Here is an 18,174-nt window from a genome sequence, read left to right as displayed (position 1 = left end):
TTTTTTTTTTTTTTTTTGACAAAGTCTTGCTCTGTTGCCCAGGCTGAAGTGCAGTGGTGCAATCTCAGCTCACTGCAACCTCTGCCTCCCGGGTTCAAGCGATTCTCGTGCCTCAGCCTCCCAGGTAGTTGGGATTACAGGCATGCACCACCATGCCCAACTAGTTTTTGTATTTTTAGTAGAGTTAGGGTTTCATCATGTTGGCTAGGCTGGTCTTGAACTCCTGGCCTCAAGTGATCCGCCCACCTCGGCCTCTCAAAGTGCTGGGACTACAGGCGTGAGCCACCGCTCCTGGCCTAGAAATGTATTTCTTACAGTTCTGGAGGCTGAGGAGTCAAAGATCAAGGTGCTGGCTGATGGGTGACTTGGGAGGGCCAGCTTCTTGGTTCATAAACATCTACCTTCTCTGTGTCTGCTCATGGCAGAAGGGATGAGGGAACTCTCTGGAGTTTCTTTTATAAGGCACTAATCTCATTCATGAGGGCTACACCCTTATTACTTAGTCACTTCCCAAAGGTCCATCTCCAAATACCATCACATTGGGAATTAGGTTTTAACATAGGAATTTGGTGGGGACACAAACATTCAACCTACAACAGTGTCTATAAATTGGGCTTTTATATTGTAGCCTGTGTGAAGAAGCAGCATCCATATTTTAAACACAAGCAGAAACTAGAGTCAAATCAACTAATCTATTTTCAACTCTTCTGCCAGGGTGTGACCTACCCAGCCTGCCATGGGATGTGGAGTAAGTGGGCACCACCTTTGGAGAGAAGCCGACTGGCCACAACCTCTTTTTGTGGTGGGTGTATTAGAATCATAACAAATTTTATTTATGAATGCTTTTTTTGGGGTTCGTGTGGTGGCTTACGCCTGTAATCTCAGCACTTTAGGGAGGCCGAGGCAGGAGGATCACTGGAGCCCAGGAGTTCAGGACCAGCCTGGGCAATATAGTGAGACTTTGTCTTAAAAAAAAAAAAAAAATTAGCCGAGCATGGGGGTGTGTGCCTGGGGTCCTAGCTACTAGGGAGGCTGAGGCAGGAGGACTGCTTGAACCTGGGAGGTTGAGGCTGCAGTAAGCTGTGATGGCCCAGCACTCCAGCCTGAGTGACAGAGTGAGAACTTGTCCCTAAAAATAAAAAATAAAAAAGAAATGGAATGCTTTTTTGGCTTCAAGTAACTGAAAACCCTACTAAGGGCCTTAAAATGAGTCTATTTATTTTATATAACAGAATTCTAAAGGTGAGTGGTTGCCAAGTGTTGGTTCTGCTGCTCAAAAATCCATCCAGGGCCTAGGCATGTTCTGACTTTCTACTCTGCTATCCTCAGAGATAGCTTTTTATTTACTCTTGTGCTTATTCCATCTGTCCCTTTCATCAGGAAAACAAAAGCCTTCCCAAAGCCCCCTACCAACCTTCCACTTTAATTTCTTTGGCCCTAACTGTATCATATGCTTTTCTAACTGCAGAGGAGGCTAGGCAAGCAGATGCCTAGTTTCACCAGCCTCTTCAGGAGTGAAGGAGAAGGGAGAAAGGGTTGGAAGTGGTTGTTGGATTAGCCAACAAATGACATTTGCTAAGGACAAAAGTGGAAAGATGGGATCATCAAGCATCCCACACCTCTTCTTTTTATATGAAACTAAAGTTCGGTGACTTGCCCAAGATCATGGAGCTAAAACGAGACCTGACTTTTGATCTGGAAATTTCCTTACTTCACACTCCTACCACGTACACATTGTCATATCGACATGTAAATTAATTTTTGTCATTATATCCCAGATAATAAGAAGTAGAGACCATCCATCTTATCTGAAAGTAAATGAGTAGCCCCCAAGTAGTATGTGACTTTAATTCCTGCATCTCCAAACTTCACCTTGCTGAGGTTGCCATCTCCAAGCTACCCCTGTGGGACGGGCCTCTCTAGGTGTGGCTGGGTCCCTAGGTATCAGTCAACAACAGACCAACAACAGCACATGCTGCTGCCATCAACACAGTGGTAAATGCGTTGGGGGAAGGGGCCCATGAAGGTAGAAGTACCTTAGACCAGCCAGGCACGGTGGCTCGCTCCTGTAATCCCAGCACTTTGGGAGGCTGAGGTGGAGGATTGCTTGAACCTCAGAGTTTGAGACCAACCTGGGCAACGTGGTGAAACCCAATCTCTACCAAAAATACAAAAAATTAGCTGGGCGCGGTGGCTCATGCCTGTGGTCCCAACTACTCAGGAGGCCAAGGTGGGAGGATCGCTTGAGCCCGGAGGCGGAGGTTGCAGTGAGCCGAGATCACACCATTGTACTCCAGCCTGGGTGACAGAGGAAGACCCCGTCTCAAAAAAAAAAAGTACCTTAGACCACAAAAGTCACAATGTGGCCTAGGCAGTGTGAATTACAGCTTAGGTCTGTCTGATTTTCAAGCTAGCACACCTTTCCTAAGATATTCTTCTTTGCTAAAGGGAGAAATATAGCTTTCTATTTATTTCTCATATGTTTTACTCTTCCTCTTCCTGCTGGCCTTTTACCTCCTTGAAATAATAATAAAGTAATCCTGAGAATGTGGTGTGAGGTATTCACCGCTATGCCTACTTTGTGCCTAGTTGGGAATTGCATGCTCAGCTGAGATGTCTTTACATATTCAGTGTCTCTTGTCCTTAGAAACCATCTCCATCCGCTCATTTGCAGTTTAAGAGCATCTCCATCCCTACTACTGCGCTTATACCAACTTAGAAGAGGATAAGACTCACCCCAGCTAGCCTTGTGGCTTGTTAGATCCTTGACCTTACTTTCTTTGGATGGTTTATTTGTAAGACCTTTCGTTTTGATTTGCCAGCAAAATGAGAATGACTAGCAGCCACTCCCCATTCTTAGTGTGTTTTTATAGCCCTAAAAGGGCTGATTTAAGAAATGGTTTGACTCTCAAGGAAAGTTACCTGATCAAGGACACAGGCCTCATTACATGTCCCAGCTAAGGTGTGGCCTTGGTTTCAAAGAACAGCCAAAGGAAAATGTTAAAGAAGGAAACCCAGGCTTGGAGTGAATCAATTCTTAATCTTAAAAGATATTGGAGTTAGAAGGGATTCTAGAAAACATCCAGTGGTATGATTTGGCTCTGTCCCCACCCAAATCTCGTCTTGTAGCTCCCATAATTCCCATGTGTTATGGAGGGACCTGGTGGGAGATGATTGAATCATGGAGGTGGGTCTTTCCTGTGCTTTTCTCGTGATAGTGAATGGGTCTCATAAGATCTGATGGTTTTAAAAACGGGAGTTTCTCTGCACAAGCTCTCTCTTTGCCTGCCGCCATCCACGTAAGATGTGACTTGCTCTTTGCCTTTTGCCGTGATTGTGAGGCCTCCCCCGCCACATGGAACTCTGAGTCCAATTAAACCTCTTTCTTTTGTAAATTGCTCAGACTTGGGTTTGTCTTTATCAGCAGCATGAAATCAGACTAATACATACAGTTACAACCCATTGTTTTATAGTTGAGGAGACTGAGGCTGAGGGAGGAAAAAAAGATTTAAATTCTTACAGCTAGTGAGGGCAGAACCAGGGCCTCTTTCTCACCCCCAGTTCTGTTCTTTCTTTCGCATACCATTCAACAATCATCTGAGGCCCAGGGGACTGAGCTGCAGTTTGCTCCCCAGGGCAATCTGGGAGCAGCTGGGGGCAGCTGCAGTAAGGGCTGAGTGCCCTGTTGTTTGCTCAAGGGGCTGTGTCTAATAGGAACTGACATTGGAGAATGTCCAAAAGGATGAGGAAGATTTTTTTCTGATAGAAAAGAAGGGTGGTTTAGGTCACATTGTGTATTAGTCTGTTTTCACATAAATATAAAGAACCACCTGAGACTGGGTAGTTTATAAAAGAAAGAGGTTTAATCAACTCACAGTTCTGCATGGCTGGGGAGGCCTCAGGAAACTTACAATCACGGCAGGAGGCAAAAGGGGAGGCAAGGCACGTCTTACACGGTGACAGGAGAGAGAGAGAGTGAAGGGTAAAGTGCCACATGTTGAAACCATCAGATCTCATGAGATTTCACTCACTATAATAAGAACAGCACAGGGGGGAAATCTGCCCCCATGACCCAGTCACCTCCCCCTGGGTTCTTCCCTCAACACATGGGGATTACAATTTGAGATGCGATTTGGGTAGGGACATAGAGCCAAGCCATATCACATTGTAAAGTTTCCTCAATGAAAGAATGCTTGTTACTATGTAAGGGGAATTATCAGCTGCTTTTGAGTGAAGGAGGCATGGCTGAATGATTAAATAAGAGTAAGGGCTTTGGGGTTCCACAGACCTGGGCTCCTGTCCTGTGACTTGTCACTTCTACCTGTGTGACCTCAGGCAATCCACCTCCCCTCCCCCAGCCTGGCTTTCTCCTTATAAAATGGGGGTCATATTGGTATCTACCTTGTCAGGTTGAAGAAGGGTTAAATAAAGTCAGGGGTACAGCATACTTAGCATGGTACTAGGCGCCCAGAAAGCACTCAGTGCATCTTTGTTAGTGGGGGTTATTCTCTAACGGCCCCTGTCCCAGGCATTCTTTTGCATTACTTAAACCAGGCTCACCCACCCCACCTCCCAGGGTATGTGGCCTGGGGATGAAGGCCACCCTATCTCCACACACAGCAGAGTCAGACCTGCAGCCCATTCTCAACACATGCCTGGAATGCTCACCTTATTGGCTTGAGGAACCCTGAGATTGTTTGTTTTTTGAGTGTGTTGTCATTCTGTACATGATAATAGCGGTAATAGCTGGCATTTGTGTAACCCTTTATAGCTTACAAAGCATCTTCACATACATGGTTTATTTGAACCTCAAAACAACCCCTTGAGATGGATATTTCATTCCCATCTTATCTCTGAGGAAAATGAATCTCTTGACTTCCTCGGGTGTCATGATGTTCAGATTCCAGATCTCAGGCTGGGCCTTTCACCGAGGGTCAGGCCCACCTTGGAAAGATGTGATTTAATCTATTTCTCTAGAAGATCCCCAACCTCCCATTTCCTAAACATCTTCCTTAGCATCAAATTCTGGGATATAGAATTTCCTGTCACCACTTACTTTTTCTGAAGCAAGAGTTTTTTCATTCACAGCCCAGGGGGAGTCTCAGACAGTAACTTTTTCTTTCAGCTAATAACTCCCAATAATGGGAGGTCACAGGGCTCATGTTTCCCTACCAGATGTCCAGAGAGGTCAGTTCACTGCCTCTAGTCACAATTATCTTTTTCTAGACAAGATAAACATTCACACACAGGTAAGCATTTGCAAGGTTAAATTTTACAAAGTAAGAAATACATGTAAAAATGTACCCATTCAGCAGCTGAATGGAGACAGCAGCCCTCTTGCCATCTGGAATTTAATTGTTCACCCCTCACTTTTTTTTTTTTTTTTTTTGAGACACAGTCTCGCTCTGTCGCCCAGGCTGGAGTGCAGTGGTGAGATCTTGGCTCACTGCAACCTCTGCCTCCCGGGTTCAAGTGATTCCTGTGCCTCAGCCTCCCAAGTAGCTGGGATTACAGGCATGCGCCACCATGCCAGGCTAATTTTTTTGTATTTTTAGTAGAGATGGGGTTTTGCTATGTTGACCAGTCTGGTCTTGAACTCCTGGCCTCAAGTGATCTGCTTGCCTCAGCCTCCCAAAGTGTTAGGATTACAGGCGTGAGCCACCATGCCTGGCAACCCTCTCCGTTTTATTTATTTATTTTTTTAAATCAAGACTTTAAAAATCATGACGTTTTAAATAATTCAATATCCCTCATTTAAAGATCTGGATGAGAATCCTCCCAGTCCTCCTAAGCAAATTTTGTATGTTCCTTTGCTTGCTCTTTTTAGCATCCAATATTGTGCCTGGTTGAATTTTCAAAATTTCTCTTAGATTTTTTTCACCTTCTAATTCCATTCTCTCATGTAATTCCAAACAGTGGTGCTGGAGCAATCTTTGTCTAAATCCGGTGTGGTCTCTGGATGAAGTTAAAGGGCATCTTGGTGACCTTTCTCTCCTGAAAGCCCTGTTCTATGGCACACTGGGAGTTTGCCTGTCTCTCTGCACGGAGGCAGTCTGACTCCTGCTCAGTTTGATTAATTCCTGACTTTACCATATGAATTCTAAATGAGCTGAAAAGGCTTGCATGATGATTGGTCAGATTCCCTCAATCTTTTCTTGTTCCAGGTTCCTATGCAGGGGCAGTTGTTGCCATGCCCCTGGCTGGGGTGTTGGTGCAGTACATTGGATGGTCCTCTGTCTTTTATATTTATGGTGAGTGATTTGACTTCACAAGTTCACATGTGACTCATAGAGATGGTATTTTACTGCATATGGGTTTGGCTCAGAGTTCCTTACATCAAAATAGAGATTACTAAAACAAGTTTATTGTATAAATGGAATACTTTATCTATGATTTGATTAATGTTTATATTAAAGTTGACCTAAAAAAAATAAGCAGAACATTGTCTTTCTTTAAATACCAGTTAACAACAAGAGGAATGTTAACAAAATACTTTCCCCTAGCTAAACATACTGCCATTTGGAAATATTGTAAAGATCATTTTGTAGTTCATAAATGTGATAATTGGGTGTTCACATGCATGTGTGAGTTGTTTGAGTCCCTCAAACCTTGTTACAACATTGGTACATTACCCATTTTACATGAAAAAAATACATATGGTAAAAATTGAAAAATTTAGAAATGGAAGAAAATGAGACCATATAACCCAGCCTTTTCTTTTTTAACTGCAGGCATGTTTGGGATTATTTGGTACATGTTTTGGCTGTTGCAGGCCTATGAGTGCCCAGCAGCTCATCCAACAATATCCAATGAGGAGAAGACCTATATAGAGACAAGCATAGGAGAGGGGGCCAACATGGTTAGTCTAAGTGTAAGTATAAAAAGTTAGATGAAGATTTACCTCTTTTCATGAGTGATTGTGTTGCCTTCTTACAGAAAAAATGTCAATATCTTTACTAAAAATCTCATGGTATTTTTACTCCCTAGAAATTTAGTACCCCATGGAAAAGATTTTTCACGTCTTTGCCGGTTTATGCAATCATTGTGGCAAATTTTTGCAGAAGCTGGACCTTTTATTTGCTCCTTATAAGTCAGCCTGCTTATTTTGAAGAGGTCTTTGGATTTGCAATAAGTAAGGTAAACACACAGATGCTCCAAATATTCTTGAACTTTAAATCTCTTGATTCTACAGATAATAATTTTGTATGATAAAATAATTAAATTGCTGATCATAATTCATAACAGTTCTGTGACACCTAATAGCCTGGCTGTCAGACAAGTTATACATTCTATGCATAGTATGCATAGCTGTTTAATTTCTTCTTAGCAAGGATCAGAGCCGTATTAAGCTGCTTTAAAGATTTATGTTGTACCCAATCTTAGAGTGTTTTTGAAGCTAGCTCAAGGACGGCATATTAGGCAAGGATAAAAAGATTTGAGGGTGTGGGTTTTCTTTTTTTCCTGTAAGCTACTCAGCGAGTAGCAGTAAGAACCTTACCATTCATTTTGCAGAACACCCCCTCTCCATAATGGTGGCTATAGCAGTAACAATCATTGTTCGCAATGGGTTAGAAAGAACCTCTTTCTGCCAGGCATGGTGGCTCACGCCTGTAATCCCAGCATTTTGGGAGGCCAAGGCGGGCGGATCACCTGAGGTTAGGACCAGCCTGACCAACATGGCGAAACCCTACCTCTACTAAAAATACAAAAATTAGCTGGGCGTAGTGACGCACGCCTGTGATCCTAGTTACTCAGGAGGCTGAGACAGGAGAATCACTTGAACCCAGGAGGCGGAGGTTGCAGTGAGGCAAGATTGCACCACTGCACTCCAGCCTGGGCAACACAGCAAGACTCTGTCTTAAAAAAAAAAAAAAAGAAGAAGAAAAAAGAAAAAGAAAAAAAAAATGAAAGAACCTCTTTCAATGCTCCCAGATATTATCATCAAGCCCATTGTGTTTTAGGGAGGAAGGGTGTGGATAGTGAATCATAAACCATCATCATAAGATAAACCTCTTTCCTACAAGGGAAAGAACAGCAGCCGAGCAGACACAAATGTCTGCCTAGCTACAGATACTGTCAGAAGTGACCATGGAAGAGCTGGCATAGTCATGAAATGGTGGCTGTCATCAGTCATCAGTGCTCACTGGGTGCCAAGTGCTTTATCTCCCATGTGCCATGCCCTCTGTGATGAATAAAAGTCATCTCTGCCCTCAAGGAGCTTCCAGTCTGGTAGAGGACACAGATAGGTCTAAAATCATTTGCTCATTCATCATTTATTTATTATGAAATCCAGGCCTACCCAGCTCCCACATAATTAGATGCTTAAATTTGGTGGTGGCAGGTAGGGGGGCTGTGGAGTGGAGGTAGGCAAGGGAATTAGGGAGGCCTCTCTCTCAGAAATAATGGCAAATTGCTTACTGTTTCTTTCCCTTCCAGGTGGGTCTCTTGTCAGCAGTCCCACACATGGTTATGACAATCGTTGTACCTATTGGAGGACAATTGGCTGATTATTTAAGAAGCAGACAAATTTTGACCACAACTGCGGTCAGAAAAATCATGAACTGTGGAGGTACTGTGGATTTCATAGATGGCTTAGGCAGCTTTTGTAGAATTAGGGTAAACTGAACTGCAGAGCATATATTAAGAAGTGACATTTAGTCATTGGAGTGGAACTTAAAGACCTCTAAGTCTGTCCCTCAGCAGATACTTGAGTGTTGTCCATCACAGTGCTGCCAAGAGGTCATCCAGCTGGGACCCTTCCATACATCCTTCCACATTTATTGTTTGCTTATGTAGTTTATTCCTTTCTCTGCTTACCTTTCTACCTATCCATATGTTTTGGTAAGAAACAGGAGAAAAGTAGTCTTTCCTCCTAGCCTATGCTTGTGCATGGGATATATGCGCGCGCGCACACACACACACACACACACACACACACACACACACACCATTCTCTTTCCTGGTTTATTTAGCTCCTGCTTTATGTTTTAATTTTGTAAAGACAAAGTGAATGGTACGTGATTTCCCAAAAGAGGTAGGCGAAAGTAATTGTGAACCCCTGCAATGTTCATGAGTGCTTTTTAAAAAACTCATCTTTTTTGTTTAGCTTTTAAAATTAACATTTATTGAATGCTTTCTGTGCCAGACACTAAGCTAAATCTTCTACATACATTATTTTATTTAATCTTCATAACCACCACGTGGAGAAGGTACTATTACTATATGTAATTTGCAATGAGGAAACAGAGGTAGAATAAAGGGACTTGCTCAAGTAGCAGATCCCCGCAACGTATCAGGTGGGCCAGAGCCTACCCCCAAAGCCCTTAGTTTGCTGCTACCCCTCTGGAGGACTAGTCAGGATGAGCGAGCAGGAGGTAGAGGATAGCGCCACCTATGGGCAAGAGCTCACAACTGTGATATTAAGTTGAAAGGGACGGATTGCGTATGCTCTGACAGATAGCTAGGTCTGGCACATTTAGAAGTGAAGACTATACCAAGGGACACAGGAGCAGGCATGATCTGATCCCATAGCATTTCGGGAAGAAAGCCTAAGAGTCTGTTGGCACCTGTTCTCCCAGTTGCTTGACTGCTGGTCCCCGGCAGGCATGTGTGGGCCTGACCTTAGCTTGAACTTTCTTGTAGGGGACTGAGGGTTAGCGGATGTAGGCCTGCTATCTGGTGGGCAGGAGGTGAAGCTCTGGGATATTGCATTCAAGTCCTCTCGAAGAGAGCTGTAGCAGCCAGAATAATGCCCATGTCCTGATCCTCAGAAGCTGTGAATATGTTTCCTCACATGTCAAAAGGGACTTTGCAGGTGGGATTAAATTGAGGTTCTTGAGATGGGAGTTTATCCTGCATTATCTAGTTGGGCCCAATATAATCACAATAATCCTTATAAAAGGAGGAAGGAGGGTCAGAGTCAGAAAAGAAGACGTGATGGTGGAGGCAAGAGTCAGAGTGATGCAGTCACAAGCCAAGGAATGCAAGCAGACCCTAGAAGCTGGAGAAGACAAGAAGAGATTCCGCCATAGCACCTCTAGAAGGAATGCAACTCTGTAGGCTGCTGCCTTGACTTTAGCCCTGTACCATTTTGGATTTTTGGCCTCCAGAACTGCACAATAGTGCAGAGCATATTTTAGAGGTGACATCTAATCATTGGAATAGATCTTAAAGACCCCTAAGTCTGTCCCTCAGCAGATACTTGATATTTGTGTTGTTTTGAGCCACTGAGTTTGTGGTAATTTATTACAGCAGCAAATGAAAACTAACACAGTGGTAGGCCGGGTGCAGTGGCTCACGCCTGCAATCCTAGCACTTTGGGAGGTTGAGGCGGGCAGACCACTTGAGCTCAGGAGTTCGAAATCAGTCAGGGCAATAGTGAGAACTTTTCTTTATTAAAAAATAAAACATTTTAAAAATGAAAACTAACACAGTAGCCAAAGCCTCACCCTTCTAATTATAAAATTCTGCTCCAGCTGAACAGCCCTCACCCAAGCCCTGAACATATCTTTCTGTCTCTGACTGCCCACTCCCTTTCTCTTTCCCTGTGAGTTCTCACCTTCACCTCTCAATCCAGTCCTTTCTATACATCCAGCTCAATTCTTCTCCTCTTGTGTTTCCTTAAAGCCATGCCATTCTCCAGTGATCCCTCTGAATATGTCCACATGGCTAGATTGGCAACTCATCATGTGCTGCCTTATTACAGCTCTCTCAGGAAAAGATTTTAGGCAGAGGGAATAGTATGTGCAATGAATGACCCTGGGGCAGGCAGGAATGTGGCCTGTGTGAGAATCGAAGGAAGGGGAGTCAGAATGGCTGAGTGACAGGAGATGGAATTGGGATGTTTTTCTAGGGTCAGATCATGGCAGGCTTTGTCGGCGTATGCAGAACTTGGGTTTTATTTGAAGTACATTGAGATGCAGATGATTTAAAGCACGGAATGGATATGATCTCTTTTTTTTTTTTTTTTTTTTTTTGAGACAGAGTCTCTCTCTGTTGCCCAGGCTGGAGTGCAGTGGCGCAATCTCAGCTCACTGCAACCTCCGCCTCTTGGGTTCAAGTGATTCTCCTGCCTTAGCTTCTTGAGTAGCTGGGATTACAGGCATGGGCCACCATGCCTGGCTAATCTTTTGTATTTCTGTAGAGACAGGATTTGACTATATTGGCCAGGCTGGTCTCAAACTCCTGACCTCAAGTAATCTGCCCGCCTTGGCCTCCCAAAGTGCTGGGATTACAGGCCTGAGCCACCATGCCTGGCCTTATTTATTTATTTTTAATCTGGGGAATTATGCAGGGTACAAGAGTAAAAGAAAGGAGACCAGGTAGGAGGTGATTTCAGTTGTCCTGTCTAGAGAAGATGGTGGCTTGGACAAATGAGGCGGCAATGTAGATGGAGAGAGGGGGGTCGATTTCTAAATTCTTGGAGCCAACAGTTCTCATCTTTAAAATTACATAATAATATTTACTTCAGAGGATAGTTATGAGAGTTAAATGATACAACGTATAAATGCATCTAGTGCAGTGTTCAACCTATAAAAAGTTCTCAACAAATGTTAATGCTGCTTTTTCTCTCCTATGTTCAAGACACAAAAAACACAGAAATTTTTCAGAATTCTTTAACAGATATCTGCGATTGTATTTCCTTTGGCCAAAAAAATGTACTTCTAAACCAGCAACTTTAAAGAAGCTTCTGGATTTAAACACTATTTGCACAACCTCTTCTAAACCCAGATGCATTGGAGATTCTTGAGCATATTTTGTGGGAATGTCTTGTTCCTATTTAATTCTGCCCCAATACCTCTGCTGTTTCTCCATAATTGGTGGTGATTATGTTATGTTGTGGTGATGAGAACTTTCAAAGATGTTTAATTGCTAACAAAGTGCCTGTAGAGAGGAAATAGTTTTTTTCGCAGAAACTAGAAGGCATATGTGGAATCTTTCTGCCTCATCTCCCATCTTTAAAAAATACCTCTTCACATGGCTTTTCATGTTTATATATATATATATATTTTTTTTTTTTTTGAGATGGAGTCTCGCTCTGTTGCCCAGGCTGGAGTGTGCAGTGGCACAATCTCGGCTCACTGCCAGTTTCGCCTCCCAGGTTCACACCATTCTCCTGCCTCAGCCTCCTGAGTAGCTGGGACTACAGGCACCCGCCACCACGCCTGGCTAATTTTTTGTATTTTTAGTAGAGACGGGGTTTCACCATGTTAGCCAGGGTAGTCTCGATCTCCTGACCTTGTGATCCACCCACCTTGGCCTCCCAAAGTGCTGGGATTACAGGCATGAGCCACTGTGCCCGGCCGTTCTTTTATATTTTGACATAGTAGGACCAGTGAGTTATATATAGAAAATAAAATTTTTAAAAAGACCATAATGGTCCTACTTTTTCTGCTTAAATACAGAGATGCTAGAGCAGAGATAACTACATGAAAACAAAGTTTTGTGCCATCAGTAAAGAATGCAGGTTGATTTGGAAATGATGAAGCACTGGTATGATCTTCCAGAGGATTTTGGTTGGCTTTTTGGTTTCCTAATAAGAAATATAGAAGGCATTTCTCATCTGAGAAGGATCACACATATCTTGGAGCCTGTCATCTTTTCTTTCCATAGATTTTAATGTGCCATTAAAATCATTTAAAGCAAAGCAGATCACTTAAGACATGATGTTCAATTCATTCTGAATCAGGGTCTACGTCTATGATACTTAAAGACAGATGCCAAATGCTTGTCCTGCCCCCTCTATAGAACATGTGAAGTGTAACTGAGGTCAAAAATTCTATTCTGGCTGAATCAGTTGCATATGTGAACTTCAGATTGTTTTAATATGAAATAAAAGATTTCTTAGGCCTTTAAGTCCTAGTTTTGTTTTTCTTGGCAACTCTAAATAGGTTCAATTTTAAGGGTCTCCTGATTACCCCTAAAGTTCAAATTTTATCCTTAAGCTCCTGAAACATGCAGCCCTGTCTCTAGTATTTTAACTGTCAGTAGAAACCATTTAGGCTCTTAAATGCTTTTTTTCCATTGGCAATCTGCTATTTGGCCAAAATTTTTTTTCTTACAGATGAACTGATGTATCATTTGTAAGTTTTATTCTTTGTACAATGTCATCATTCTAATCCTTTGGGGGAATTGACTTTCTGCACGTTTCTGTTGAGAGTGTTAAAATAAAAGAAGTTTCAGCCAGATGCCTTGTTATTTAGGATAGGCCAGTTTAAGACACATATAGTTAGTATATGAAACACTAGCAATTTTTCCCTATGTGTAATCTTAAATGTTGAAACAAAATTAAGAACAAGTAGCAATGATATAAAGCCTATAGCTTTAAAAGTAAGACTTCCCTAATTACATTTCATCCTCTTTAGAAGTCATTTAAAACAATTATTAGTTCTTGCCCTTCTTTATAGTAGTGTTGAAGAAATAGGTTCAAAAAGGTAAATATTAATAACCATCATTTACGGTAAGTACTTCAGCTTGTGAATCTTATTTTCCGGTTTCTGGGTCCCATTTCCTTTCCTTTGCATTAATTCATTAAACGTGTATGTATGTATGTATGTATGTATGTATGTATGTATGTATGTATTTAGAGACAGAGTCTCACTCTGTTGCCGAGGCTGGAGTGCAGTGGTGCAATCTTGGCTCACTGCAACCTCCACCTCCCGGGTTCAAGTGATTCTCCTGCCTCAGCCTCCTGAGTAGCTGGGATGACAGGCACATGCAACCGTGCCTGGCTAACTTTCATATGTTTAGTAGAGAAGGGGTTTTGCCATGTTGCCCAGGCTGGTCTTGAACTCCTGACCTCAGGTGATCTGCCTGCCTTGGCCTCCCAAAGAGCTGGAATTATAGGTGTGCACCACCATGCCTGGCCAAACATTATTTATTGAGTGCATACTACATGCTAGACAGACTCTGTGTTAAATATACAGTTTTGTGGGAGAGGCAGAAACACAAATGAAAAGTTACAAAGCAATATTGAAAAGTTCTATAAAATGATGAGAAGGTGATGTCAGCTTCATTGGTTGAGGGTAGGGAGAGGGTTGTTAGGGAAGCTTTCTAGAGGAGGCACTATTTAATCTGGACTTTAAAAATAGTAAGATTTATCCAGAAAAAGAGAAAGTGATGAGATAAGAGTATCCCAGGTAAAGAAACAATGTGTGAAAATATGTACGGGCATGAGACAGTACTGTGTGGTTAGAAAACAGCTAACAGAGGAGTATGTCTTTGGCACAGAGGGCTATCCACAGAATGGGGGCAGTAAGTAAAGTGATGAGGGCTGGAAGAAAATGAAACTGGAACAGCAGGAGGGATTCATTATAGAACGCTATACTCATGATATGGAGCCCATGACAAACACGTTAAGCACAGGAGCAAATAATGAGGTGTGTGGCTTAGGAAGACAGTGGTATTGAGAATGCATCAGAGGAGGATGAGTTGGGAAGACTACCAAAGTGGCTTATTGTGGCTGAGCATGGTGGCTCAGGCCTGTAATCCCAGCACTTTGGGAGGCCAAGTAGGCGGATCACTTGAGGTCAGGAGTTCGAGACCAGCCTGGCCAACATGGGGAAACCCGGCCTCTACTAAAAATACAAAAATTAGACTGGGGGTGGTGGCTCACGTCTGTAATCCCAGCACTTTGGGAGGCTGAGGTGGGTGGATCACAAGGTCAGGAGACTGAGACCATCCTGGCTAACACGGTGAAAACCCGTCTCTACTAAATATATAAAAAATTAGCCGGGCGTGGTAGTGGGCACCTGTAGTCCCAGCTACTCAGGAGGCTGAGGCGGGAGAAGGGCATGAACCCTGGAGGCAGAGCTTGCAGTGAGCCAAGATCGCGCCGCTGCCCTCCAGCCTGGGTGACAGAGCAAGACTCCATCTCAAAAAAAAAAAAAAAAAAAATTAGCCGGGCATGGTGGTGGACTACAATCCCAGCTACTGGGAAGGCTGAGTCAGGAGAACCACTTGCACCCAGGAGGCAGAGGTTGCAATAAGCTGAGATTGCACCACTGCACTCCAGTCTGGGCGACAGAGCACGACTCCATCTCAAACAGAAGAAGAAAAAAAGGTGGCTTATTGCAGTTGTCCCGGTAAGAGGTCACGGGGCCTGGAACTAAAGCAGTGACAGGGGAGGGGAAAGCGGCAGTTGCACTGGACAGATATCTCCGAGGCCAAACCTGCAGATTTGTATATGAAAGCTGAGGCAGGAGGAGCAGTCCAAGGCAGTTCTGAAGTTTCTGCATCGGATTTCTGGCTATCATTTGTTGAGCTGTGCCCATGTGCCACACTCGGTACCTCCTATACCAATTTCATTTACTTTCCAATACCTTACAAGGCTGTGGTATTATCTCCAGTTTTTGGATGAGGAATCTAAGAGGTGTAGTAACTTGTTCAAGGTCACAAAATTAGTGATTTTGAAGTGGAAAGTGAACCCATACCAGTTTGACTCTAAAGACTAGGTTCTAAACACAGAATATGGAAGATTAATTTAGAGAAGGAGATGAATTTAGAGAAGAAAGCACGTGGTGGCGATGGTTTGCATTGTTTGTTTAGAAGTAAAAAAATAGGGGAAGAGGCCAGGAGTGGTGGCTCACGCCTGTAATCCCAGCACTTTGGGAGGCTGAAGTGGGCAAACCACCTGAGGTCAGGAGTGGCCAGCCTGGCCAACATGGCGAAACCAGCCTGGCCAACATGGTGAAACCCCAACTCTACTAAAACTACAAAATTAGCTGGGCGTGGTAGCACATGCCCATAATCCCAGCTACTTGGGAGGCTGAGGCAGGAGAATCATTTGAACCTGGGAGGCAGAAGTTGCGGTGAGCCGAGATCATGCTGTTGCACTCCAGCCTGGGTGATAAGAGCAAGACTCTGTCTCAAAAATAATAATAATAATAATGATAAATAAATAAATAAAAATAGGGGGTGAGAGAATTGATTTGGGCATGTTGCCTTTGAGGTACTGTAGGACAATTGTGTGGAGATGTCTGGAATCAGCAGACAGTCTCCAAATGAAGCACCATTAATTGTCTCTTCCCCCTCCTAAGGCACTCTGTATACTTGCAAATGATATTTATATCATTTTTCTGTCTGTTGTTAGCTGAACTTTTTTTTGGGTGAGAAGGAACTTCTTCATAATTTCCTCATTCTTTTTATTTTTTATTGTGCTAGACTAACTTATTCTGAATGAAAGGAACAGAAAGCACTTTTGTTCTGCAATATTTTCTGTGCAAAAATCTCATGTATTGTTTGTTGTTTTTTTTTTAAGAGGCCTGAGAGCTTGGCGAACTTTGAAATAGAAAAATTTTGACTTTTGCTTTACAAGGGGTGAAGTGCTGTTTTTGTTTGTTTGTTTGTTTCAGATATTTGCTACAGTTTTCTGGTTACTTTTGGCAATAAATATTAGAGTGTTGTCATTTTACTTTTATGGGAAAGGCCATAACTAGTCAAAGGGGAATCATTATCACAGTTACATAGTAGAGTTTTAGTATTTAACAATGGCAGGGGCAGCTACCCATGAAGCAACTAATAATTAACGTCCCTCATCTCAGGAAAATCACTGGAATCTATTGGGACCGTGTGATGTTTAAGGTGCACTGGGATAATGTTAGAAAGTTCGCGAACACCCAGGGAATATTAGCAGAGTCATGTAGTCATGAAAGACCTGGGTGGCATTGTAAGCACTGTACCAGAATGTAGGTCTGTGGAGGAACAGAAAACCAAACACCACATGTCCCCACTCATAAGTGGGAGATGCACAATGAGAACACATGGATACAGGGAGGGGATCATCACACACTGGGGCCTGCTAGGGGGCAAGGGGAGGGAGAGCATTAGGGCAAATACCTAATGCTTGCGGGGCCTAAAACCTAAATGATGGGTTGATAGGTGGAGCAAACCACCATGGCACATGTATACCTACGTAACAAACATGCACTTTCTGCACATGTATCCCTGAACTTAAATCCCAGAACTTCAAGTAAAGTTAAAAAAAACAAACAAACACTTAAATTCCAGAACTTAAAGTTAAACACACAGAAACACACACACACACACACACACACACACACACACACAAAAAAAAAAAACAAACTTAGGTTTGTGGAATTATAGGTTAGTTCTTATTTGATAAATAAATGAACTTGGGTTGACTGATATGAAAATGACATTTTTTTCCCTTGCTGTTTCCATTTGCAGGTTTTGGCATGGAGGCAACCTTACTCCTGGTGGTTGGCTTTTCCCATACCAAAGGGGTGGCGATCTCCTTTCTGGTGCTTGCTGTAGGATTTAGTGGCTTTGCTATTTCAGGTAATGTGTCCTTTGGGTTTCCAGATCTTGACTACAGATTCAACAATTCCCAGGAAGGAGGAAGGACAAGGATATTGTAGCACCTTCTTTCAGTAGCCAGCCCATTCTCAGACAGCAGGACCACCGCCCAGAGAATGTCATCTAGTGGGGGTGATTTTGTAGGATCACTGAGAACTGGGCTTGGGAGCTCAGTTAAGGTGGAATGTTTCCTACTTACCGTGTTATGGGAAAAGACACAAAGTGCAGATTACCCTTCTGAGACATGAGCAGAGGCCCAAGCATATGTCCCGGGTGAAGTGGACTTTCTTATTTTAGCAGCATGTCACCCTACCTGACAGAGGCTCCTGTGACTTTTTCAAGCCACACCTCTTGCTAGAGAACTGCGAGCGTCATTACAGTCATAGAATCAGAAGTTTTTTTAAGAGTGAAAACCTTCTTCAGATTCTTGTCTACTCCATTGCTTTCATTTTCCAAACAAGAAAATGCGGGTCCAGAGAGGGGAAGCGACTTTCTGAACAGGGTAAAAAATAATGGCAATGATGATGTGAGCTAGCGATGACCAAGCACAGATTCTGTGCCAGGGACTGTTCCATGCGATCTGTGTATTTTAAGCCCTATCTCTCTCACAACTACTCTGCTGGGTATCAGTGCTGTTACGATTCCCATTTTACAGAAGCAGAAACCAGTCTACTATATATGAGAGAGAGGCCAGAGTGCAATCATATCAGAAGCTTCCTATGCAAAACTGGGTCAAAGAGTGAAATTTGGCCGGTCGCGTTGGCTCACGCCTGTAATCCCAGCACTTTGGGAGGCCGAGGCGGGCGGATCATGAGGTCAGGAGATCGAGACCATCCTGGCTAACACGGTGAAACCCCG

The 18,174-nt window shown here is 43.1% G+C and overlaps 1 protein-coding gene and 1 non-coding gene across 3 annotated transcripts in view; both read left to right on the top strand.

The window, feature by feature from the left end:
* SLC17A8 (solute carrier family 17 member 8) overlaps nt 1-18,174 on the top strand; it is a 64,749-nt gene that overhangs the window by 38,150 nt on the left and 8,425 nt on the right. The window contains exons 5-10 of one of the 2 annotated variants that reach the window (XM_032168905.2): nt 715-802; nt 6,165-6,251; nt 6,732-6,871; nt 6,988-7,137; nt 8,437-8,569; nt 17,188-17,298. In XM_032168905.2, coding sequence (XP_032024796.1) covers nt 715-802; nt 6,165-6,251; nt 6,732-6,871; nt 6,988-7,137; nt 8,437-8,569; nt 17,188-17,298 — 709 coding nt within the window. The remainder of the gene's footprint in view (nt 1-714; nt 803-6,164; nt 6,252-6,731; nt 6,872-6,987; nt 7,138-8,436; nt 8,570-17,187; nt 17,299-18,174) is intronic. The other variant, XM_032168906.1, reaches the window with a different exon arrangement.
* On the top strand, nt 6,537-6,642 carry LOC116479814 (small nucleolar RNA U13). The gene has a single exon (XR_004251118.1). It is a non-coding gene; the product is annotated as a small nucleolar RNA U13 (small nucleolar RNA).

The sequence above is a fragment of the Hylobates moloch genome, unplaced genomic scaffold, assembly GCF_009828535.3.
Source record: "Hylobates moloch isolate HMO894 unplaced genomic scaffold, HMol_V3 SCAFFOLD_12, whole genome shotgun sequence".
Taxonomy (NCBI): domain Eukaryota; kingdom Metazoa; phylum Chordata; class Mammalia; order Primates; family Hylobatidae; genus Hylobates; species Hylobates moloch.
Note: the sequence above shows the minus strand (reverse complement) of the source record. Positions and strands in the feature narration are given on the sequence as shown.